The sequence below is a fragment of the Microcebus murinus genome, chromosome 11 (assembly GCF_040939455.1).
Source record: "Microcebus murinus isolate Inina chromosome 11, M.murinus_Inina_mat1.0, whole genome shotgun sequence".
Taxonomy (NCBI): domain Eukaryota; kingdom Metazoa; phylum Chordata; class Mammalia; order Primates; family Cheirogaleidae; genus Microcebus; species Microcebus murinus.
In genome coordinates, this window is record NC_134114.1 from 55,273,055 (window position 1) to 55,298,661 (window position 25,607).

The 25,607-nt window shown below is 42.0% G+C and overlaps 2 protein-coding genes and 2 non-coding genes across 4 annotated transcripts in view; 1 reads left to right on the forward strand and 3 right to left on the reverse strand.

Moving 5' to 3' along the window:
• AGGF1 (angiogenic factor with G-patch and FHA domains 1) overlaps positions 1 to 3,102 on the forward strand; it is a 32,025-nt gene extending 28,923 nt beyond the window's left edge. The window contains exon 14 of the mRNA XM_012738339.3: positions 786 to 3,102. Within this exon, the coding sequence (XP_012593793.2) occupies positions 786 to 986 (201 nt within the window). The 3' untranslated portion in view covers positions 987 to 3,102. The remainder of the gene's footprint in view (positions 1 to 785) is intronic.
• A 7,530-nt stretch (positions 3,103 to 10,632) lies between these two features.
• Positions 10,633 to 24,542, reverse strand: ZBED3 (zinc finger BED-type containing 3). Its single transcript, XM_020290097.2, has 3 exons — positions 23,976 to 24,542; positions 16,602 to 16,737; positions 10,633 to 15,899 (listed from the first exon to the last, which is right to left on the reverse strand). The coding sequence occupies exon 3, from the start codon at positions 15,861 to 15,863 to the stop codon at positions 15,234 to 15,236; it is 630 nt and encodes a 209-aa protein (XP_020145686.2). The 5' UTR covers positions 15,864 to 15,899; positions 16,602 to 16,737; positions 23,976 to 24,542; the 3' UTR covers positions 10,633 to 15,233.
• On the reverse strand, positions 11,638 to 11,741 carry LOC142874167 (U6 spliceosomal RNA). Its single transcript, XR_012921989.1, has one exon. It is a non-coding gene; the product is annotated as a U6 spliceosomal RNA (small nuclear RNA).
• Positions 18,746 to 18,883, reverse strand: LOC142874234 (small nucleolar RNA SNORA47). The gene has a single exon (XR_012922044.1). It is a non-coding gene; the product is annotated as a small nucleolar RNA SNORA47 (small nucleolar RNA).
• Positions 24,543 to 25,607: the final 1,065 nt, after the last annotated feature.

The following is a 25,607-nucleotide window of genomic DNA, read 5'->3' on the forward strand; positions in this document are numbered from 1 at the left end:
GGCTGACGCCATGGCACTCACTCTAGCCTGGGCAACAAAGCGAGACTCTGTGTCAAAAAAAAAAAAAAAAAAAAAAAAGAAATAATAGATCGATCAGCGTGTGTATATAATAGTATTTTCATTGAGGTACAATGGAAAGAACAAAAGTTTTGTAGTCTGACCTGGGTTAGAATATGTGCTCTTACCGTCTACTGGCTGTGTGGCTTTGGGCAGGTTGGGACTTCAGTTTTCTTATGTAAAAATGGGAATTATAAAAACAGTTTTTCAGGTATGTCTTGAAGATAAAGCCCCTAAGCATGGTACCTTACATTAAGCATTCAGAAACTGTTAGCTTTTAATGTTCTTAAAATATTGGGAAGGCCTCCCCTCCTGTTAGGAAAATAATCAAATTCTCATTAAAACTCTTAATGTTTAGCCTACTTGTTCACTTACTTAGGAGAGGGGAGGACAGTAGGTTTAAATGTGTCCATTGCCTTTATTTCTAGTTAGAGTGGGATGACATACTGTTCAGCATATAAATGAAATTTGGTGATTGCTGTTTAAGGAGTGCCCTATATTCTGTAGAGTTGCTTGTTATTAACAGGCAAGACAATGTAGAAAAATGAATTTAAGTTCCATTTTTGATGGTGTATATGCTTCTATGTATTTGATGCATTTAACAGGTTTTTCTTTTGCATCAATCTGTAATAAATTAAAAAATTATAGTTAGAGTACCAAGTTGGACACAGCAGATTTCAATGTGTTTAGACTCTAAAATAAGTCCTCTGCCTAACTTTTGGTGACAGATCCAGCTTCAGCTTCGGCGAACGCATGCAGGCTTGGGGACAGGCAAACCATCCTCAATTGAAGAAGTTCATCTTATCCAAAACAAGAGCAAAAAAAACTGGGACAAAGCACGAGAGAGGTTTGCTGAAAAATTCCCAGAAACTAAACCTCAAAAAGATACACCAGGGACTATGCCTTGGGTAAAAGGGACTGTAGAATGATGGTTAATCATAGGACAATATTTAATCTTTTTCTAAAAAGAGTTTGGAAACTCTTCTTTTATTGCAGAACTTTTCTCCCTAAAAGATTCAGTGGCACAAAGGAACTGTGTCACAGTTTACCCTCTCATGATTCAGAAATGTGTAATAAAGTGTGGTTTGTAGCTTTTAAAAACCATTTTTTAAAACTAATAAATAGTGACTGAATCAAATTATGCAGTAAGTGGACTAAAGTTCACAGGACATGGAAAAGTTTATCAAATTTTGTTATTTTATATTGTGATTTACAACATGCATATAAGCAACTAGCCATATAAGTAAAATTCATATAACCACTAATGACTTATTTGTATATTTGTCCTCTGGAAGAGTTTATCAAACTTTGTTATTTTATCTTGTCATTTACAACATCCATATAAGCAACTAGCCATGTAAGCGAAAGTCATATACCCATCACTGACTTAATTGTATATTTGTTCTCGTCTCCATGTATTCATTATTGTAAAGTGCACAGCAAAAGAAAGAAACATCAAAAGTTTATAAAAACAATTCTGACTATATGCATCCTTGTTTAAGCCCTTTAGAAGCTAGATAAAGAATGTTGGCAAAACATGGGTTGTGCATAAATTATATTATCCTTGAAATAGCCTAGGTAATATTATCAAAGAACTAATGAACAGGTGACATGTTGTAGTAAATTAGTCTTTTATTGCTTCTTCTGTGAAGAATCTGTTGATTGTACTATATATTCAGCATTTACCTTTGGTTTGTTTCATAGCTAATGGAGATATTTAGGTATGAACAACTGAGTAAGTACAGTATTGAAACATTCAACATGCTGGCATTTGTAGTTTTGATAAATACCATTGCGGGCAATGGAGTTGTGCCAGAGAAATCTGATTTCTAGTGTGAAAGGAATACCTTAGCCAAGGCCTCAGGCTCAGGATACTTATTAGACATGTCCCCAAATGCAATAAAAACATTATAACATTAAAAAGTGATTTATTGAACCAATGATTTAAACATACTAATATGCTTTGAATTTGCAGCCAGCCAGAATTTTCCTCTTTAAGTCAGCAGAGCAGTAACAGGAGAGCCACAAGTACTGAACTGTAGTGCAGCTTTCTGGGTGCAGGTGTCACTGCTCTGCCAGATGTCACTGTTCTTTTCCTTTCTGCTCAGCTTTTCTCCCAGCTGTTTGCTGGGATATTAACACTGGAACTCACCCTTTTCTGGCAGTGAATATAAGCTATAGCTCCCACGTCTCCTATAAGGAAATGTCTTTGAGATTTAGAAATAAGGAAAGGAAAATTCTGAAAATAAAAATTATACAGTAGTGAAGATAATTCAGAAAGAAAGGCTACCTATTAGAATTTCCAGTCTAAATGGTATAAGGTGCTTCAGGAGAAAGGGAAAAGGGAAAAGAAAGAAATTGTGACTAAAGAGATATGAACAAATTGTCAAGTCCCTATGAGGTTTACACTGGGATAATCAGGCTCTATAACTCCAAATTTAGATGAAGTATTTTTTCTGTATCCTTCCTGGCCACCTACCCAGTGTAACACACATATGAACATTAGTCTTCGAGGCAGCAGGAGTGCCCTGCATTATTTTCTCTAAAATAGAAGAAGTATTGGTCTAATGTGGTTCTGGTGCTGCTGCCCTTTGTATAGGTAACAATATAGAACCCCCCAAATAGATTTTGCTTCTGGTGAACCTTACTCATTGGGTTCATATAGACTGACTATAATATTTTCCACTATTGTATGGAGAAAAACTTTTTTCATAGTTTTCTTTTGTTAAGAAAATAGGAAACTTGAAAATGGTGATAAAAATTGAAATATATGTGGTGTTTTCATTATTAAACCCTTTTGCAGATCTAAAGTCTCAGGGCTACACAATATTATAGTGGTTAAAGTGCTGAATAACGTCTGGGTTTATTTCCATCTGTAAAATAAGAATATCACATATGTTTGTCTTGAATAGCAAATGAGAAAATGTATATAAAAAGCACTTTGTAAACTGTAAAAGTAATACAGATGTGAGCTTCTACTTGTTTAGAAGCATAAATGAATTATGTACAATTTGGATTCTGCATAAAATTGTTTTGTGTCTCATATTTTAAATATTATTTTATTCACACAGTAAAAATTTACTAATTTAGTAGTTTTTACATATATAAGTGGAGCTACAAGTTGCTGAATTTTAAGAGATCTAATATCTCATACTTTTGCCAGAACGAGAGAAGCTGAGAAGAACAGAAGAAACCATCAACATCAGAATAAAATAGAAATTGTTTTCTAGTACTAAGGAGCTTGAGGAAGCGCTCTTATCCTCAAAGAGAGGAACTTTGGAGTAATTTTTACTTCTTGTGTTTTTTGTGGTTTTTTTACGTTTTTTTTTTTTATTTTGGCATATTATGGGGGTACAGATTTTAAGGTTTCAATAATGCCCTTTCCTCCCCTCCCCCCACAAGTCTAAGTTTCCAGCATGACCATCCCCCAGATGGTGCACATCTCACTCATTATGTATGTATATACCCACCCCCTACTTCTTGTGCTTTTATTTTAGTCATGAACTTATGAAAAGTTATTGTTAACCCAAATCAAAAGCCGTCTGACTTTTCATGTAAAAGATTATTTATTAATTTGTCATATATTCAAAGAGCAGGCACAAGAAGATAGAAATCTCAAGGGAAAGCAGGAGGTGTCAGAGATTGTGTACAAAGGCTGTCCTGTAAAGTTGCAGGACAGAGGGATGTGCTTGGCAAGGGACCAGAGAGTACTTCTGGACCCAGCATCTAAAAACGGTCTCAGGAGCCGTTGAAAGTATTTTCCCCAACATCTTGTTCTAAGTGTGCTGCTTTTTGTAGGGCATCACTTATATCTCTGCCCTGAATCTTTAATTCAAAACATTGCATTTTATTTTTTCAGACTTTAAAGTGGAAATACATTAGGATTCTTAAAAATGAGGCAGTTTTTACCTATGTGTCTTTGTGTTTCAGGGGCCAGGCTTTCTCTTCTGCCTCTCTGCGTCACTAGTCTTAGTGTTGACTGATAGCCTCATAGTTGCAAAATGACTTTTGAAACTCTAGACACCATATTCATGTCTAAAACAGGAAGAAAGGGGAAAGAGCAGCACATAGTGTTCTCTTATTAGGAAAACAAAAACTTACTGGGAAGCTTTCACAGTTGACTTCCCCTTAAGGTCATCAGCCAGAAACAAGTGGCATGGCTACCCATGTGAAGAAGGAAAGCTATAAAAGTAGGCAACAAGATGGTCACAGTTGGCTTAAGGCAATTATGAACCATCACCTGGGGCTGAGCATGTTGCCATGAACAAAGCAGAAGGGAGACAATGGATATTGAATGATCAGGTAGGTAATGCCAGATTATCTATCAGTAGGGACCAGGGAGTTGGTTAAATAGTGAAGCAATTGATTTCGCAACCATAAATCAGCTGTGTCCTACAATTAGATTTTCAAACTTTTACAAACCCTTAGTATTATTGCCTTAGGAGTTGCAGCTGTGTGTGTGTGTGTTGCTGGTGTGTGTGTGTGTTGCAGGTGTGTGTGCGTGATGGTAGTGGGGAGGGGTCAGGATGCCAAACTGGTGACGCCATTTCTCATGCTGTTAACCACAATTGGTTTACACCGATCTGGTTTGCAATTCAAGCTTCCAAATAGGTTTCATATGAAGAAAAGCTTTCATTACACAAAAAAGGGAGGGGGGGACTGAGTCACTTTCCTTTAGGTATTCTCACCTATTGTGTTAAATTTACATAATTAAGAAATTAAATTAAGGATTTTATCTCTGAGGCAATGAGGAATCCACTGAAGGATTTTAATCAGTAAAGGGCCCTCATTAGATTACTTTGGAGCAGAATAACTGGTTGATTGAAGAGAGGCAAAGTGAAGGCTGGAGACCTCTTTGAGGGTTTGGTTTGACCTCCCTGTGAGTTTGGTTCAAAAGTTTATTGAGCACCCACAAGTGCTGTGCAGATACTGAAAGGCAGGAACCTTGCCTGTCTTATTCACTGCTGTATCTTCAGCACCTGGTGCAGGGTTGGAGCTCTGAAGGGCCTTAAGCATTTGCTGGTGGAATGAATGGAATGCACATTTGTGGTATGTCAGACACTGCTAAGCTCTTAATATATATGCTTTATTATTGCCACTATTTTATGAATTAGAAAACTGAGGTCCTAGAGGTTTTTATTTTGCTCGAGGTCAAAAAGTGTGATAGATGTGGCAGGGCTGGGGTTTCAATCTTGATTCTTTTCATCTCAGTGGGATGGTTTAAGAGCACAGGCTGACTGGGTTCAAATTAAAATTCCACCACTTCTGAGCCGAGTGACCTTTAAAAATTTATTTAAAACCTCTGTACCCAAGTGTCTTCATGGAGAAGATTAAATTGAGGTAAGGTGTGTGTGGCACTGAGAACAGTGTCTGGCACATAATAAGTCTTAAAGTATTAGTGATTATTGGCACCATTATTCATGCTATGGTGCAGTCATAGGAGTAGAATCCTGGGAGTGGAAATGGTGTCACTGAAGTCAGAGGGGATAAGCAATGAGGCTAGCAAGTGGGCGTGTCATCTTCATTCCCCAGTGTGATAGTAGGAGATAGGTGTGGGCAAGAAGACTGAGTCAGGAGCTGGATTTCTTAATATTGGAATGAGCAGGAGATTGGTAAGAAGTAGTGAGAATGGATAGAAGGTATTGTATGTGACCCTTGTCATCCTTAAAGGAGAAGTGGATGTGGAACCATCTGGAAAAACAATAGGGAGATCTAGCAGGCTAACCTTGGCTCTCAATACCCTGTGGGAGCAAGAGAGCTACAGGGAGAATTCTAAGAACTAGATTTCAGATATTTGTATATAAAAATCTTTCAACAGCATACATTAATTCAGCAAATAGCCAAGAAGCACTTAGTACAGGCCAGGTGTTCTAGGCACTAGAGATACAGCAGTGAACAAAACAGGACTCTCTGCCTCCTTTCATGGAGCTTTCATTCATTTTTAGGTATTTCATTTTAGGTATTTCATTCATTTTAGTATGTGGTAGAGTATGAAGTAATAAAATATAAACCTTGATATTTCCAATAGAGTATTAAGATAAAATAGTTTCTGTACATTCCAGAACTTTAAATATTCTTGGGATAGTGAGGTGAGGGAGAGATGTGGAGTTTAAAATTTTTTTCAGATATGTCTCTAAACCAGACCTATTTAGGGGAACACTGCCTTCAAAATTGTTTTAGTCATATTTTTTAGAGTTTTGGATATATAGATAACAGACCTGAGATTGCAGCCTCTTATTTAATTATGTATCTCCTCTAATTACCTGAGGGTGACAGTGAGTACCTGCTCAGACATTTGGGTTTTACAGATCTAAATCTGAGCGGTAGATTATTGAAGTAGTCATGCTTTGCTTAACAATTGGGATGTGTTCTAAGAAATGCATCGTTAGGCAATTTTGTTGTGCAAACATCAGTGTACTCATACAAACCTAGATGGAGTAGACCATGTAACCTACAACACACCTAGGCTATATGGTATACCTGTAGCTCCTAGGCTACAAACCTGTACAGCATGTTTGTACTGAATAGGCAATTCAGCATGTTTGCACTGAACAGGCAATTCACAGTGTAACACAATGGTAAGTCTGTGTCTAAACATAGAAAAGGTACAGTCCAAATATGAAATAATCTCATGGGACCACTGTTGTATATCCAGTCTGTCATAGACTGAAACATTGTTATGTGGTGCATGACTGTACAGGGGGAAAAAAAGCAACATGAACCAGGTCATTGGAAACGGGAGTTGATGGAGAAAATGCAAATCAAAAAGTCCCTGGAGGATGAAGAGCAGGCAGAGTTGGGAAAGTTAACATGAAGGAAGGTAAACAATGTCTCTGCCGTCCGAGTCAGAATGGCTTTTTGGAAATTCTTCATCATTGTTAAAATACCGTGGTATTTCATTGCCCAAGACACAGAAGCTAGTTAGGGAGAAGCTGGTGGAATATTATTAAATGTATTTAAACATTTGACAAGGTTTTACTTAGCTTCCAATTACTAGTAGACTTCAGAGGGCAGGAAGGTTGCCAACTCATTCATCTGATCATTACTTATCTTGACCAAAAGCCCATGAGAATATATACTGAAAGAATAAAGCTTTCATTATCATTTAATGTTTTTCCTTAAAGCCTCATTTTAATACTATGAAATCAGATTTCAGAGAATGTCATAATTAGGATTTTCATAAAAAGAAACATTTAGTACTTTTTAAATATATAATGACTCCCAGTGCTACCTGAATTCATTCACATCATAAACCAACTAAAATGGGCTTTAATCTCTACCATGACCATACTGCCTTTACTTAACCTTAATATACAACACTATCAAGACCAATTTATGAGTCACATTAAAATAATTATCATTGTTTTATTATAAGCTCACCTTATTAACTGGAAATGTTAATCTGGTTAATCATCTACCATATTCACCAGTCTGGCCTCTGAGTAATTGGCAGCTCTTTTTAAAAACCAAATTTATCCTGGAAAGATGAATATTTGCCAACTTAAAGACATTTTAAAGAATGTGCTAGAGATATCAATGGCCACAGAGGACTTCCAGCACTGTTTTAAGCATTTTTGGAATAACTGTAGACGTACAAGGTGACTGCTTTGATGAAAAAAACCACTTACATGGATAGGTTTTTATATATTCACTGTGAGAGTCATCAGATGACTGTGTAGTCACAAGTCATATTGATTCTTGACTCAAACAGCTCATTTGGCAAATAAAGTGTGAAATTTATGTTTTGATAGAAAAATAGTTCTATAGTGAAGGAGAGTGACTTGGCAAATCTTTCTGGCTTACATGTAGCTGCTCTCAGGAATTCTCCCAAGGAACCTGCGCTTTCTGAGGATCGGTTTTCAGCTCCCATTCAGATAAGAGAAACAAGTCATAGTTACTGAGTTCAAACTATATGTCCGAATTTCCCTAAATATCTTCCTCCTTACGGCAACCCTGTAAGGCTTGGCCCCAACCCCCCAGGTCCATGGCATGTTAGGGACCTGGCTGCAGAACTCTGCCGTATCCCCAACGCCCCTGTAAAAATTGTCTTCCATGAAACTTAGGAATGGGGGGCGGGGCTGCACGGCAGGTGGTGAGTGGCGGTTGAGCGAGCATATTTACAGCCGCTCCCCATCACGTGCATGACTGACTGCCTGAGCTCCTCCAACCCACCCCACTGTGGGAAAATTGTCTTGCATGAAACTGGTCTTTGGTGCCAAAAAGGACTGCTGCTTGTAAGGCATGTATTATCCCCATTTTACAGATGAATAAACTGGGTTTCAGGAAGGTTAGGGTGGTTGCCAAGGTGACAACATAAGTGGTTGGGAACTTTAATTCATATCTGACTCCAAAGGCTTGGTAAGCTAACTCCTCACACACCACCATGCAGCCTTCCTAGTCAAACAGATCTTAGCACACACATTCTCAGATCTGTGGAGGCCTCTGATTTTCCTTCACAGGCATCTCTGACACCCACCCATCTTCCAGGAATCTGTCCCAGAAAAGTCTGTGAGCACTCCTTGCACTGGGCAGAGACAGGTGAACCCCTACTGAGGTGTTCATTTCTGGGGAAGAGGGTTCTCCCATCAAGCAGGTCCCTTTCTCATACCCCCCAGACCTGCCAAAACCCAGAACCTGTCAGTGTTACATGGTGGGGTTGGGGAGGGGGGAATTAAAGCTGTAGATAGAATTAGGTTGCTAACTAGGTAACCTTAATCTAAAGAGAGGGACCTTTCAGTGTGGAAGAGGGAGGCAGAGTAATGAAATGTGAGAAAGACACGCCTGGCCCCTTGCAAGGGGGACACAAGCCAAGGAGCGTGGACAGTCCCTAGAAGCTGGAAAAGGCAGAACCAGATTCTCTCCTGGAGCCCCCCAGGCAGGAACACAGCTGCCAACACTTTTGAGATCCCTTTCGGACTCCTGACTGCCAAACTATAAGATACATTTGTGTTGTTTTACGTTACTAAGTTTGTGGCAATCTGGTATAGCAGCAGCAGGAAGTGGCAATCTGGTATAGCAGCAGCAGGAAGTGGCAATCTGGTATAGCAGCAGCAGGAAACTCTTAAAGCCAACTTCGCTACTGGGAAAGCTGGCTGGCCTGTCCCCAACACCAGAGCTTGTGGTGGGAAGTAGCCATCATCAACCCAAGTGTTAGCAGAGCACTCGGGCCAAGATCCAGAGGCCTGAGGGATGCTGAAGAGGTGGCTGGGAGAGAGGCCTTCAAGGAAGCACAGCCGTTTGGCCACAGATGTGAAGGGATCCATGGATTGGGCTCTAGCTCCAGTCTGCTACTCACCAGCTGTGCGGCCTTCTGCAGGGCACTCAACCTTTTTGAAGTCTGGGGCCTCATTTGTAAAACATGGATTTGTACATACCCTGCCTGCTGGGTGTTTATGAGGGCAGAAAGAAATATCGTACAGGGGTGTGCTGCTTACTGCTGCACACATTTGCAGTTCTAGATAGTGAATCTGATAGAATTAGGACCTTAATACTGTTGTATTAAGTGGTATATCGAGTTTCTTATTCGATATACTGCCATTATTTTTCATAGTAAGTACATGTATGTGACATTCAACATTTTCTTCTAAATCTGCAGTAAACAAGAAAATCCAAGGTTAGCAACTAAAATGTTGATTGATGTTTTACTATATTTCATGTAATCATAGCATATTGGAGCCAAAAGGGGTCTTAATGATCACCTTATCCATTTTTACAGGCAAAGAAGCAGATTCAGATTGTTGAAAGGTAAGAAGGTCAAATCTTTAGATATAGACTTCATGAATGAGTCCATGGCAGCAAAACAGAAGACTCAGTTTATGAATCCTTTCTGAGAGGTTAAGGACACGGAAAACTATTTAAAGTGGAAACTCAGCCCACACCATACCACACTCCTCTCCAGCCTCCAAAATGACAGCTTAGGTGCTTGAAGGGCCCTGGGCATTTCAAGTGTGGTTGTCATTACCCTGCTTTAACCACTCCCTTCCTGCCAAATTTCAACCTCAGGAAGTGGGCAGTCACTTTATATCATAGCAGTCATTAAGGAGTTGAGTTGCAGGGTTACAGTCTGCATCCCAGTTCCAGCCATCCACCTCACCATTGCATGCACGGCTCTCAAAGGCAGCATGGGGTGGCTGTCAGCAAGCCCAGTCCCTTAAATCAGGGAAACCCTGCTGATAATAGGCAAGGTGTGTCATGCTCACCAATTAGCAGTGGCAGCTCTCTGTGAGAGGCCAATTCAATCGCCTGAACCCACTTCTGCACTCTCAAATCATGCCTCTTAGCTGACATGAGGATGCTGATGGTCTTTGTGCGTTGCCAGGTGAGCAAGCAGGAGCCCTCAAGGCCAAAAAGGCAGTATATCTGTTGAGAAGGCTGGCGTCGGGTGGCTCGCCACAGCCACTGTCTCCTGAGAGTGGACAAGTCACTTTAAGACTCCTCATCTGTCAAATAATGGCCTTGGATTGGACAATGGCTACATTTCTTTCTAGGCTTTTCTGGAAGTGGGGATTATATCCATGCTTATGTTGGAGGTTTTACTTTATTTAACTAAAGAAGCTGAATGCTGACAGAGGATCGTTTGCAAAAGGAAGATAATTTTATTTTTTATTATAAAAATAATTCATGTTTAGTATAAAAAATTACAACAGTGCAGAAGTGTATAAAGCAGAAGGTGAAACCTCTTCCCCTAACTCCCACGACCGGCACTCAGTCAGCACTCAGGCTAATTGTCCCCTCCTGTCCCCTGCACTGGCCTCAGGCTCCCATAAGCCATCCTTCTTGAGAGTGGTTAAGTAAGACTCTTAAGTCTTTGCTTTATTTTAATGGTTCTAGCAATTGGTGAAGTAGAATAGTAACATTCATAGTAGTCTTTTCTTCCTTCTAAAAAGTCCAAATTCAGATCTTTTAGCCCAACTTACAAATCCACATAAAGACTTTAAATGTCAATACTTAATAAGAGTGGAATTCAAATCTCACTCTGCTTCTTCACAGGTTATGTCTCTGAAGACATCACTTATTATTACAGTAATATGAAAACTGCAAAAGACAAAAGAAAATACAATAAAATGTTTTTATGAATTTATTTTTTCTTTTTAAATTTTTTATTTATTCCAGACTATTACGGGGCACAAATGTTTTGGTTACATGGATTGCTTCTGTACTGCTTAAGTCAAAGTTATTAGTGTTCCCATCACACAGATAGTATACACTGCACTCGTTAGGTATGATTTCACCCATCCCCTCTACCCCGCTCCCACCTGCGTGATTTGTGTTTGAGTTTTACTTCCGTCTGCGCACATGAGTGCTGGTTGCTAAGTTCCAATTTAATAGTGAGTACGTGTGATGTTTGTTTTTCCATTCTTGCAATGTTTCACTTAGGAGGATGGTCTCTAGCTACATCCAGATTGTTGCAAAAGGTATTAATTCATTTTTTATGGCTGAGTAGTACTCCATGGTGTACATAAATCACGTTTTATTTTCTTAATTCACTCATGAATTGATGGGCACTTGGGACGATTCCACATCATTGTGATTGTGACTTGTGCTGCAATAAACTCTCTAGGGCAAGCGTCTTTTTGATAAAATAATATGAAACGCTTCACAAATTTGCGTGTTATCCTTGCGCTGGGGCCATGCTAATAATCTCTGTGTCGTTCCAATTTTATATGTGCTACAAAAGCCAGCACTATGTAGCACATATAGTGTGCTACATAGTGCTGGCTTTTTTTCCTGCTCTTCTTCCTAGATTGGGGCAATACATTTGTGTTACTTGTATTTAAAAAAAAAAGTTTTATATGCTACAATGGCTGAACAGCTCCAAAATGAACCTTATTAAATCTTTATTGATGAAACAGTTAAAAAAAATTATTCGTTATTTCTCTGTAGGCTTTTGTTATGAATTTCACTCAGAGAATTAAAGATTAATGAATTATATAATTACAGAAAAAACTTGTAAAAATCTTAAACACATTGAATGGGTTCATTGCATCAAATATTTATTGAGCACCTATTGTATGCAAGGCACTGTGGCAGGAAGGATGAATCAGTTACCCTCCCAGGGCTCGGGGTCTGGCCAGGAAATAAGACAGAAACCCACACAGCCATATGCTAGATGGCCTGCTTCGAGGGTTTTGAGATACAAAACGCTAGGAGTCCGGAGAAGTAAGGAAATGCCTTGAAATGAGAAATCAAGGAAAGCTTCATGCTCTTAGAAAATGGGTAGGATTTTTGTACTCAAGGAGATTAAAGGGGCTTTTTTAAGAGGCACATAAATGCTAACACCAGACCATGTCAGGAAGAAGAGTCCAATATGGCTGGGGCATACAGTGTATGTAGGGCAGAGGCCATCAAGACTGGCGCTGGGGAGGGGGAGGAACTTGAATTTTGGGCCACAAAGTCAAAGCTTGCACTATAGTAAATAGGTGATAGGTGACCTTGGGGGTTTTTGAGCAGGAAAAATGATACAAGTAATCAGAGCTGGCTCAGGACAATTCCTTGTCTTTAGACAAGCTGTGTGTCAAGTAGGGGATATAAGGATGGGAAGATGAATCCCAGATAAATAATAAATGGGGCTTGAGCTTGGTAGGTGGCATCAGAAGGCAGGCAGGTACAGTATTTTGTAGCAACAGGCTTAGTAGAGCAGGTGCCTAGGATTTAGAGAGACTGGAGTTCAAATCCCACTCTGCCTCTGTGCAGCTGTGTCTCTGAAGATATTTCTTAACTCCCTGAACCTGTCTCATCTACAAAGTGGACACAGCACCTAAGTCACGAGGTTGTGCTGTGTGGCAGGTAATTATTCTTATAAAGCATTTAGCACAGCTCTGACATATAGTGAACACAGTAAATGCTAATGTTACTAATTGCAGTTAATTCCACTAGCTGGAATTGCTCAGCTGGAGTTAAGAAGGAAACAGCTGAGGTGCCTCCGTAATAAGGAAAGCAGAGTTCTCCGGAAGCAGCACGGTAGCTAGGTCATCAGGGGTAGACTGACTGCATCTGGATCCTACCTCTACTAGTCCCCAGCTGTGATTTCACACAGGCTACTTAATCCCTCTCTAGCTTAGTTTCCTTAGCTGCAAAGCAGGAACAGTATTACCACGGACCTGCTGTGAGAGTAAAGTGAGAGAATACCTGCAAAGTGTGTGGTATGTACCTAATATATTGTGAGAGCCCAGTGAACATTACCAGGTGAGAGGTAGGATGCAGGGTTGAATAGAGTTGTCCCTTCCATTTCAGAGGCAGGATATTTGAAAATAGGGGTGGAGACATGCAGCAGGGGTTTGGACATGAAGATCCAGAACCAGGGAGAACACTCAAGGCTAGAGATATTCAGGATTCCCTGGCACAGAAAAAATTACCATAGCTCTACAGGGAGATGAGACAAGAGTGTAGAAATTGGCCCAAAGAAACAATCGGACGAATCCAGAATATAGGACATTTGATAAGACAGCTGGCCTGGATACTTCAAAAAGTAAGTATCATGGGGGGAAAAATATAAAGGGGTTGTTCTAGACTAAAAGAGACTGAAGAGTCATAACCAAAAGTACTTTATGAACCTTGATTGGGCTTGGTTTAAAAAAAAAAAGACAAAATGATGTTCTTGAGACAATTAGTGAATTTTGATTAAGGATGCTATATTAAAGGCTTTTGATTATATTCCCAGGTCTGATAATCATACTATAATCATGTAGAACAATGTCTTTGTTCTTAGGAAATATATGCTAAAATACTTAAGGGTGAAATGTCATTATATACACCTATGCATGGGGGTGAAGGAAAAGTAAATATCGCAAAACCTTAAGTTGTTCAATCTGGGTAGAGGATATGTATCTGGGTATTCATTGTACTAGCCTTTCAACTTTTTCTGGATACTTGGAATTTATCGATATTTTAAAAAATGAGAAACAAAGAGGACGGAGGAAAAGCTGGGAACTAGTATACATCAGGAAACAGAATTCTTTGAAGTAAAAGCACGGTCCACTTCCCAAGAAAGGAATTTCAAAGGAAAGATCAAGCAAAATGAAGGCTGAAAAAAAAATCATCATATTTGGTCATTAGGAGATTGTGGTGGCTTCAAAGGTTTCCGATGTAGCATGGAAAGCTGACCAGGAGTGAAGGAGTCAAAACTGGGAAGTGTAGGCAGCAAAGACTACCTGACCTTTTTGGGCTGAATCTTTCTTTTCAGTACAAGGGAGACTTGGGCATTGCTCAGGGAGAAGAGCCTGGGGAAAGGGAGGGAATGAGACAGAGCGAGAATACTAACGCAGCAAAGACCCAGTAAATGAGGAAGAGGAATGGATTTAGACATGACAGGAAGATGTGGCCTTAGGTGGGAGGGATGCTTTCTCCTTTGGCCCAGAAGTGAGCACTGTGAAGACGTGGTGGGGAAGGAACCACCCTTCCCAGTGACTAGGGGATGAGGCGATGATGTCTTGCTGGCAAGCAAGCAGATGGAACGACTGAAAGAGGAGAAAGGTACCACACCTGCCACTGGGTCTGACCTGAAGGTAAGACGGCTGCCTAAGACGGGCTCCGGCTATTGGCTGGGCAGTGTGGGAGGAGGGGAGTAAAACGCGGGGCTCTCCAGGACTGCCCACGAAGCTCTAGCGATGAGGGGTAAAAAGCAGTTACAGAAACTAAAGGTCCCCTTTTCGGAACGTGGTGCTGGGCAGATTATGCATTAGGAAATGAGTGAGACTCCTTTGGGTAAACAGCTTTATCCTCACTGCCATGCACCCTCCACCTTGGGCCGCCTGGTGTATAGGCACATGGGGTGATAAGCCTTAGGTGTAGAAAGAAGCTTCTGTCCTTTCAAAATCGCCAGGCTCAGGTTCCCAGCCCTAAGTGGCCTTGGCACGGGGTGATCTGCGGTCATGGGACTGCTGGAGCACTCAGGTTTCCCCCGTGTGCCACCACATCCCTTGCACACCTGCCCACGAAAGGCCACCCAGGTACCAAAAATCCCCCTGAGGACGGGGTTTTTGACTCTGCTCTGGCTTCCAAAGTGCATCTCGCACTGAAGGTCAGCGTCGGTGGCGGGCGGGCCCGCATTTGGAGCTTCCGAGTCAGCAGAGGGCCGCGGGCCTGGATACTGCGCCAGCCAGGGGAGGCTGAGAGGTGCCTGGGCCTCGCGGCCCACACTCGGAGCTCAGGCGTGGGGTGGCGGAATAGCCAAACCCCTACAGGAGGACCTTCGTGATGACGCAGCCGTCCCTGTCGCCCTCGGGCTCCTCTTTGAGGGGCGCGGGCGGCGAGGCAGCGGGCCAGCCCATTGCGCCCTCTCGGAGGCTCAGCTCCCGCAGCCGCGCCTGTAGGGCCTCGCGCTCGGCCTGCAGCTCGCGGCGCGCCTGGGCCACGGCGCGCTCCTCCTCCCGCAGCGCCCGCCGCCGCCGCTCCAGGGCGCGCTCGCCCTGCTCCACGGCCGCCTCGCGCCGCTCCAGCTCCCGCTCGCGCCGGCTGCCGCGCACGGCCAGCGCGCCCATCTGCTCCAGCAGGCGCGCCCAGTCGCCCTCGGCGGGGCAGGGCGGCGGGCAGGGCGCGGCGGGCGGCGAGCAGCGGGCAGCGCTCCCCTCCAGCTCCCGCCGGTGCGCGCTCCTCAGGTGCCGCCACAGCGCCGAGGTCCCCGCGTGGAAGCCCGGGCCGCGGCCCACCTGCTGCCCGCACAGGCGGCACGTGGCCCAGTGGCCCGACGCGTGTCCCGGGCGCGCGGGCGCCAGATGGAAGTACCCCCAGGCCTCGGAGTACGGCGCCCCCAGGCGGCCGGGAGGCGCCGGCGCCAGCCCCGGACTCGGCCCGCGGCTCTCCTCCATGGTCCCGCCAGCTCTTCACTCCGCATGCTGCAGCGCCTGCGTACCCGCGGGGAGAAGGGCGAGATGATGATCACAGTTCCTCCACACTCCTCCCGGGGAGTGAGCCTAGGAAGAAACCATGCCTCCCTCGATTTTATTACCGATAAAAATCCTACAGTTAGTTTGGGTAGATGTCTTGGTTTCCTTCTTATTATTCAGTATTGATTCCTCAGGGAAAAAAAAGTAAAAAATGTCTAACCCTTCCTACACTAGGAATTCTCTTCAAAATCAGGTGGCTCCCAGGCTAACAAGTATTCATACTATTAGTGGGACCCCAAGCTTCTGGAACAAAAAGAACTAGCTAAATAAGTGCTGTATCTATATAATCGTTTTAACTAGCCTCCTTTGCTTTCTTGTAAAAAAAAAAGTTACTGTCTTCCCTTCAGAGTAGGAGCGAGGCTCGCTCTGTAGTCTTCTCTGAGTGTTGCAGAGCACACTTTCAAAACGAGCAGAAATAAAGCTTTGAGAATGCAAACTTTGTTTCTTAAAAACTTTAGGAGCAGAAGGGCCTGTGGTAAACAGCCTTTTAAAAAGCTTTCAATGACTATACTTTATTAAAGATAAAATATCTCTGTTTTTAATCAATATAAAAATAATCTACTTATGAGAAAATTGGCTGTACTGAAAGCCATTAAAATGTTTTAGAAATATGCACATTTAGGAAACAGCAATAGACAAAGCAGCATACTAAACTTTTACCTTTAAATTAGATGTTGGGCATGTCCCAAGGACCTTGGGGGTCCCTGTCATTGCCTCAGGGTTTCCAACCAACCCAAGTGCCAGGAGCAGAAACCATGCAGCATGACTCCTGAGGTCTGACGGATCATCCACGAAGCTAGGAGAAAATTCAGAGGACAGGCAGCAGAGTAAAAGAAATTCATTCAAACAGCCTTAAAGATAGATACTATAAATACTACTAGTGCCAAGTCTCTCTGGTGTTCTGGTTTTTTCCTGGCCCCTTTATAGATACCTGAGGCATAAAACAAATAAAATTAGCTTTATTGCTCATCTGAACTCAATATCCCCCTCTACATATTTGCAAGATACGAAGCTTGCTCGATACTTTTAACTAAGGAAGAAAAATAAATAAAACAAATGGTGTTTTTTTCCCTAACATAATATCTTTTGTTAAAGGCACCCAAACCATAATAGGATGACTATCATTGCAGTCTTTTCTATTAGGAAAACAACTCACTACTGCAATAATCTATCCCAAAACAAGGAGTGTAACAAAAGGTGAAGTTTATTCTTCAGGAAATAAGTTCACAAAAGACCCAATGTGTGATTCTAGACAAATTTGCTTTCAAAGTGAAAAACAAGAAGAGAACACAAGACAGACTCCTTGAGCTCTTCTGAGAACTTATCTCAGGGACAAAAATCAAGACCAGGCACAGTGAGATAGCCAATGTCTGTGTGTACTGTCAGGTTTTGAACCTGCAAAAGTGAAAATGATAAAGTTCCAGAATCTGTCTTGTTGAAAACAACTAGGAATGACTCAAGACAATGATGAGAACAGTAAAAATAAGCTGCTATAACAACACTAGCATTTGGTGTAAGCATTTAATTCAATTGTTAATAGTCTTGTTATAACTGTACTGTAATTTTCTAAACCTAATCTTTTTGACACCAAGCAAGTCCACTCAGGATCAGGGATGACATTTAACATATTTTTCATTTTAAAAAATAACAAATCTACCAGAATCACCCAAAAAGACAAGTACCTTGCCTCTTCTAATAAAAAAGGTCTATTTACATGTCTTCTGACACATAGGCATGTATCAGAATGGGTATTCACTATGATTAATTAGTTTAAAAAGTCTTTACAAATTAAAAGCTACATTTCCCCTTAAGAGATTTATCAAGTTGCTAAAGTCCCAAAAGTAGAGATAGGTGAGATGAGGAGTTACAAACCACCTTCAAGAGGAACATTTTTATGATTAGTAAATATTTTGGTTATGTAACATTATAGTTAGTAAACAGAATGAGATTTTAGTCTTAGAAAACATTTTTGTTTTTTTCAGACACAGTCTCACTCTGTAGTCCTGGCTAGAGTATAGTGGTGTCATCTCAGCTCACAGCAACCTCAAACTCCTGGGCTCAAGTAATCCTTCTGCCTCAGCCTCCTGAGTAGCTGGGACTACAGGTATATGCCACCATGACGAGCTAATTTTTTTCTATTTTTGGTAGAGATGGAGTCTCACTTTTGCTCAGGCTGGTCTCAAACTCCTGACCTCAAGCAATCCTCCAGCCTCGGCTTCCCAGAGTGTTAGGATTACAGGTGTGAGCCACCATACCCAGCCAGAAATGTTTTCAATCCAACTTTACCTAAAATTTTTCCTATACTTTTTTCTGTTTTTAGAATTCCATTTCCTTCTACAGTGAATGTGATCTTCTCAGAGTTCCCTTTTTATTACTGGACATACACAAAAGTGGAGTGACTACTATAATGAATTCTTATGATTGATTTTCTGAATCAAAAGAGACTTAAACTTTTCCTATAATATCAAAGACTATTGCTTTGCATTCTGATATGCTTTGTTGAGCTGGGGTTGAAAATTCCAAATAACCTGCAGATTCTCTTACCTGTGCCAAAGTCTGAGAGTCATTATTACTGATGTGCCCCTAACAGTGCTGGAGGTGACCCATCACTGTCCAACTTTTTACCTCCCTGAAAGTTGTCTCTGGGTTTCTTTAAAATCTGCAACACCCAGAGGAATGTCACACAGGTGAATGCCATCTGTTATGAGTAAGGGTGGGCACAAGGATGAGAAGCACTGATTTTGATGTCTTAATCTTTTTCCCTTGGTGCAAAGCCTCACCTGAGCCAGGGACAAGCAGCAAAAGAAATGTCGGCCAGCACAGCGTTGCCCCTCTGAGGGTGGCAGAGGGGCATCCTCTGCCTGGGCAGCTCTTCACTTTTGGAGGTCTTAACCAGTGGAAGGCAGCACAGTACAGAACTGCCTCACCTTCTCAGTCCTCCACACTCAGCTATATTCTGGCTCAATACAGTCTTCTGTTCAGAGTCAGTATCTAAAGCATGGCCACAGGTCATAATACCTGCCTAGCTCTGCTGAACAAGCCCTGAGCTCATTTGCACTGCCCCTCCTGTGCAAAGGGGAAGATTCAATCATCTTGCTTGCAAGATGCAAGAGTCTGAGGCCAGTCTCTTCAGACTCTTCAGCCACAACCATAACACACGGAGCTCTTAAAAACTGACAAGAAATATGAGTAGGCAAATGATCTAAGAACAAACTCAAATGACCAGGAAATTTGTGAAAAGATGCAAGACATCACTTATATTCAGGGAAATGCTATTAAAGTAACAAAATATCATTTTACATCCATCATACTAACAAAAATGAAGAGGTCTAACAGCCAAAGCAAGAAGGAAAGCAGAGAGAAGGGCACATTTCATGCATTACTAGTAAAGATGGGATAGCTTTAAGGAAAGAAATCTGGTAATTTCTGTATTAATTAAAAATAGGAGTAATCTGAGATTCCACTCCTGGGGATTTCTTCTGTAGAGCTAAAAGCACTAATACAAATGTCATATGCATAGGATACTTATCACAGCATCATTTAGAATGGCAAAAACTGGAAACAAGGGAATGCCTGCCAGCAGGTGAATGGCTGAATATGTGTCCACACCATGAAATATTGTGTAGTCATTAAAAAGGAAGGAATGAAGCTGTCTGCTGTCCCAGAGGGATTTCTGGAGAAACTGTTCAGGGAGAAAGCAAGATGTGGGAGAGTGTTTAAGATGATCCCACTATTATTAAATATTATACCGATTTGTATAGGAGATATATAGAAATTGATACAGATGAACAAAAAGAAGGAGATACTATGGCTTGAGGCAATGGTAGCTGATGTGAAAGAAGGAAGAGGAAAAGGTAAACGCAAAAGAAAAGTACTAAAAGCATGCATGTGGTCATGTGCATGTATTTAGGTAAAGTGTGTATATTGCAGGATCTATACATACATAAAAAATAATTTTATAAAATAACTCTTCGCTCCTCAGGCAGGGCCAGCCCAGAATTAACTATGGAGCTGGAGGGAACACTCCCATGGGAAGCCCACTGCTGGACTGCTCAGAGATATACATGCATAGAAGCTGCCATCTGGCTCTGAAGGAAACCCAGTGTGTGAGGTTGCTCAGGGGCAGGTGGTTTGCTGTGCCCTGTACAGGCAGGAGATTTTGTATCCACAGGAGATGGAAGATGTGATGGGAGAGGAGCTCATCATGTTCATCTCCCTGGCACATGGTAAACACTTGGGATACTGCATTAAATGATATGAATTCAACTCTATTTCTTAGCCCTTGATCACCAGAGTCTCAAATCTCCCCATCTGTCAAGGGAAATGATAAGAATATTTGCCTCTATAAACAGGTGGCTGCACTTAGATAATGCAAATGATCTCAGTTTTGGACTCTGTAGTGCTATATAAAGCCAAGGCATGAACAAATAAGAAACTATGAGTATTTACTACTTAGACACACTCACGTTAAGATTTTAGTGCTAAAAGGCAGTGTTATTTTTCTCTTTGACATTCTATTATTCAGTAGAGTAGGTTGTCTAAGTTGGAAGGATCCCCTTGGGGATTTTTGAATACAAAATGCAAATTAAAAAGAATAACAGATTCAAGACCCTAACCCCTCAAATTTATTTTCACTTCCTCAATTGATATTCATACAAAATAGGTTGCTTACCACACAGGTAAAAGAAGATAATGGGGAGGTTTCGTTAGCTGAATCCCTGTGATATGCATTTCTTCTTTACCAAGTGTGCAATAAAAATGCACATCGTTAATTGTATGGTTAGCTAACAAGAAGAAAGTAAAAAATAAGAACTCCCTTAACTTTTTCCTTAAACATTTTCCTAAACTTCCAGAAAGGTGCCAATGAATGTGATCATTTTTCTTACATTCATTCACTCCAGCTAACTCTTTCATTCAAATGCTCATCGTGCACCTGCTCAGGCACATGCTTGTTGCTGAGCATGCCAAGAGTGGCACCACACAGTCTCTGCCTTCAGTGAGCTCACTGCCTGGTGGGGAAACTGATGCTTCCAGCAGTAATTCCAATACCTGTGGTGAAAGTCAGATCAGAGTTCACTCATTAGGGTGAATTCCATCCCATGATCTCCACACTGGGGAAGGTAAGGGATGGGCAGCGGACAGCTCCTTGGTGTTGAGGCCTTGGGGCCCCAACACAAAAGTTCATGCCACTCAGCAAACGTTCCCTTCCAAAACCCCACAGGGTTCCACTCCAAAATCCACTGCCATTAGTATCTGACTCTACCTTTTTTTTTTTTTTTTAAGAGACAGTGTCTCCCTCTGTTGCCTAGGCTGCAGTGCAGTGGCAAGATCACAGCTCACTGTAACCTCGAACCCCTGAGCTTAAGCGATCCTCCCACCTCAGCCTCCCCAGTAGCTCAGACTACAGGTGTGTGTCACCACACTGGGCTAATTTCTAAAAAGTTTTTGCAGAGATGGAATATTGCTATGTTGCCCAGGCTGATCTCCAACTCCTGGCCTCAAGCGATCCTTCCACCTTGGCCTCCCAAGGTGCTGGGATTACAGGCCTGAGCCACCATGATCAATTTAGTACTTGACTCTATTTTTTTTTTTTTTTTAACCAGACAGGGTCTTACTATGTCACCAGGCTGGAGTGCAGTGGTCCCATCATAGTTCACTGCAGCCTCAAACTCCTAGGCTTAAGTGATCCTCCGGCCTCAACCTCCTGAGTAGCTATGACTACAGGTTTGAGCCACTGTGCCCAGTTCAATACCTGACTCTAATAAATAAAGTTCCAGTTCTTCAGTTTTATAACTAGGTTTCCAAGCTCCTATTTTAAAATAAGATTTCTTGAAACTTTTTTTTTAATATAATTTTTCAATTATTTTTTTTCATTTTTTTAGTCTCCTCAAGTTTATTAGAACGGCACATTGAAACTAAATAAAAACACCGCTAGCATTAATTGAAATGAATTTAACAATTAATTGAAATGAATTTAACAAATTTTAGGGAAAAAACGAATTTATATTTTAGATATTTCAAGAAAGGGGAAAGAGTAGTATTGTTAATATAATACTACTGAACTCTCCTATGGTCAAGTTATTAATATATTTGAGTATCCATTATTTAGAAGGAGTGATAAGAACTTTAAGACTGTGGAAGATAATACATTCACATTAATTATCTCACCATTTCTGTGCATTTCTGAAGAAGTTCTTTTCTTCTAATAACCTATCAGATTAAAACCCAGATTCTGCAGTATGATCTTTCTGAGTACCAATATAGGGAATAAAGACATCAAAATCTGAATAATAATTTGCATAAATATAGGTATATACACAAGGTATGACTGTAACATTGAGATTAATCCTATAAACTACCCACAAAAGTTAATTTTATTATTTTATTCTTATACACTTAAAAATATTAGGCAGGCTAAAGACCAAAGAACCAGACAATGTTCTCAGGAGGAAATAAATGAATTACAGCTCTACTGGTCCTTCCATACTCAAGGCCACTCACTATAGCTGGATTAACCAGGCAGAGTTATTAATATAACTTCAAATATGTTGTTGGTTGGACCTGGATCTTAGATGAGAAATTCACACTAATGTGAAATTCACACAGATGTGTGTGGGAACACTAAAAACATTTTTATTTACTTCATCCACCAATGACTTTAATCAAAATGGAACATAATAATTAAAACAACTGAAGTGTCAAGGAAACCACAATTCATTCTTCTGTTGTCTGTTCATCTCTGTTCAAGTATTAATTTACTGCCACACATTAATCTATTTATAAACAGATACAGAGAATTAGAAAAATTAGTATGGAATCACCAGGCTGAAGGTTTAGATGAAATTAAAAGGCAAGTAACAATGCCTCCAAACTATAAAATGTGAATACCTGAGTTGGGGAATAAATGGATAAGTGTGAAAAATCTTAGAAAAAGGTTATACGTGGACCATAAAAAATGTACTGGACCCACACAGAATTATTTGGTAAATCAGAGATGTTCCCTCAATGTCATAAGCCAAACTGTTAGTTATTTCTACCATTAACTAAAAGGCAGAGAAGCACACTATTAACACATTTTAAAAATGAAAATTGTAAAGTATTCTGCCCTCAAATGAACCTTCAAGCCTGCATTACTTCACTTAATACATATGGTCCTAAAAAGAAAGGTGGTGATCCATTTTATCCTGTAAAAACGTCTAACTTAATATGAGTTAAAGGGATTTAAAGCTGCCCTACTCTGAAGGCTTTTATAACTCAAAAGACTTTCAAGTTGAGAATTACCTGGGTTTGGCTCTTGGTCTTTTTATACATTGTTGTATACTTTGTGTTGTCGGTTGCCTCAAGCTATTCTTGGCCCCAAAAACGTGTAATAATAATTCATAATAAGAGCAGGAAATAATTACCCTAATTATGTCAATGTATTAAGCTTTTCTACAACAGTTCCTATTAAACACCTTATCTTTGTAGTGTTGGCTAATTAGAAGTCCAACCAGTGGCAAGTACTTATTTTTTGCTTTCAAGGAGAACAAAATAACTTCGCTTGGTGACCTTCGGGCATTGGGTCAGTGTGAGAAATTACAGCAAGCTGCGCCAGTGTGCTCCAAAGGGACCAGAACATTCTTTTGTTCGAGTACCCTGAGGGGTGGGGTGAGGTGAGGAATCTGGTTTGCACCTCTGACTAGCATTCGGTTTCTTCCCCGCAAACGGGAAGCATTAAGAAATCCCCGATTAGAGAAAGAGCCCACTACGGGACGCCCAGCAGCTGCACGGTTAAAAGTCGGACTGCAAGGAGGCAACTTTAACAAAGGGAGAGCAGGCGAGCGGCGACGGTTTCCGACACCCCGAGGAACTTGTTGAAGGGAGGTTGGAGGGAGGGCGCAAAAACGAGGTGCTGAGAGCGCGTAGGCAGGGCCTTGGCGCAGAAGCGGGTCCAGGCGCCCCTTTTATTAACGTAATCGCGACCGCCGCGAGGGGCACGCCCCGCGCCCGGCGCACACGCACCCGCGAGCAGCCCGCTGGCGGTCTCCGGCTTACCTGCGGTCCCACGGTCCCGGCCGCGCGAGAGTCGCGGCCCGCACTCACCCAGGCCCCGCCGAGCGCAGCTGGGGCCGCGGCGGGCCGGGAACCCGGGATCGCGGCCGCCCCTCCCGGCTCCATTTTGTCCCGGAGGGAAACCTCCGCGCGTCCCCCTTAAAGACACAGCGCTCAATTCACGCATCTGGGGGTGCAAAGGGGGACCGACGCTTGTGGCCTTCACGCGAAAGCGGTGGGGCAGTCGCTCTTAAACCGTCCAGGTCCGCGAGTGACAGGCTTGTGTTTAGCAGGGGTTTCCAATGACGCACCAGTTTAGTGTTGTTTAAAATGTAACTATTGTTCCGTAAGCTTGCGTTACCCTTCCAAGACCTGGATTCCCCGTCCGGAGTCTCTGAGCGCGGTGTGGATCCTTTCGGGCTCCAGGCGTGTGACGTCACAAGCTAGGAGAAATCCCCGCAGCCAAGGTCTGGACAGATAAAGGGAGCGCTCGCTGGTGTCACCAGCGTGGCGTATCAGCTTTGGCTAGATGATGCCCAGGTAACAAACAACTTCAACATCTCAGCGGTTTGCAATAACAAAGGTCCGTTTCTCGAGCCAATTACGTCAGCTGCAGGTAGCTTTGGCACTATTCCTCCAGCTTTCATTATTCCAGGCTCTAGACGGAAAGATCACCTTTTCTGGGACAGGCTCTCTGGTGTGCTGGTAAACCAACTTTGAGGGAGGAGGGGCAAGTCCTCATTTGTAGTGTTTGCTGTTTCTGTGGTGTAAATACTCCCACCACTGCCGCTTTCAAGCTACAAACGCTTAACAGGTGGCTTGCCAAGTTCCTGGAAATGTAGCAGTCAGGTCTTGTGCCACAGCTAATGTGTTTCCCTGAAAATAAGACAGGGTCTTATGTTTATTTTTCCTCAAGAAGACACACTAGGGCTTATTTTCAGGGGATATGTTATTTTTTTTTAAGTACGGTACAACAATCTACATTTATTCAAATATAGTTAAGTCGTCGTCTTCTGGAACATCATCATAACTCTCCAAACGCCGAATTCCATCCTGAATTTCTTGCGACTCTATTTCCTTTAGAACCATTGTCCCCAATCGCTCATGTCTAGCAATAGAGCTCTCATTAAATGAGCAGGACTGGCTTATTTATCAGAGATCCAGTGAGCACTGGGTCCAGTCTGCACAGTGGAGCAGAAATGCTCTCTCTAGGCTCAGTAGGAGGCTGCTTGCTGAAGCTTTTCCCCTACCCCCTGGTGTTTTGGGGGCTGAGAGAAGCCCACAGTGCTGAGTACAATGGCAGCCACAGCTTTCCTTCTTCCCCGTGGGGACACACAATACCTAAAGCAGAGCGTCCTGCTCCTCACTTCACTCAGGAGACTTTCCCCTCAAAGCCTCAGCTTGCAGCACGCACAGGATGGCCAGGACCTGACAGGGCAAGCTGACCTTGTTGGTGGGGCTGCCCGCACCTTTCTGGTCACCTCTGAGATAGTAGTTGTCATGATGGGGCAGATGAGAAGGGCTGCTAGTCTTCTTTACCACTCTGCAACGAAATGCACCGGTTGTGCAGATACACTGTGTAGCCACGCCCATTACTAGGTCTTATTTTCGGGGTAGGGCTTATATTGCGCAAAT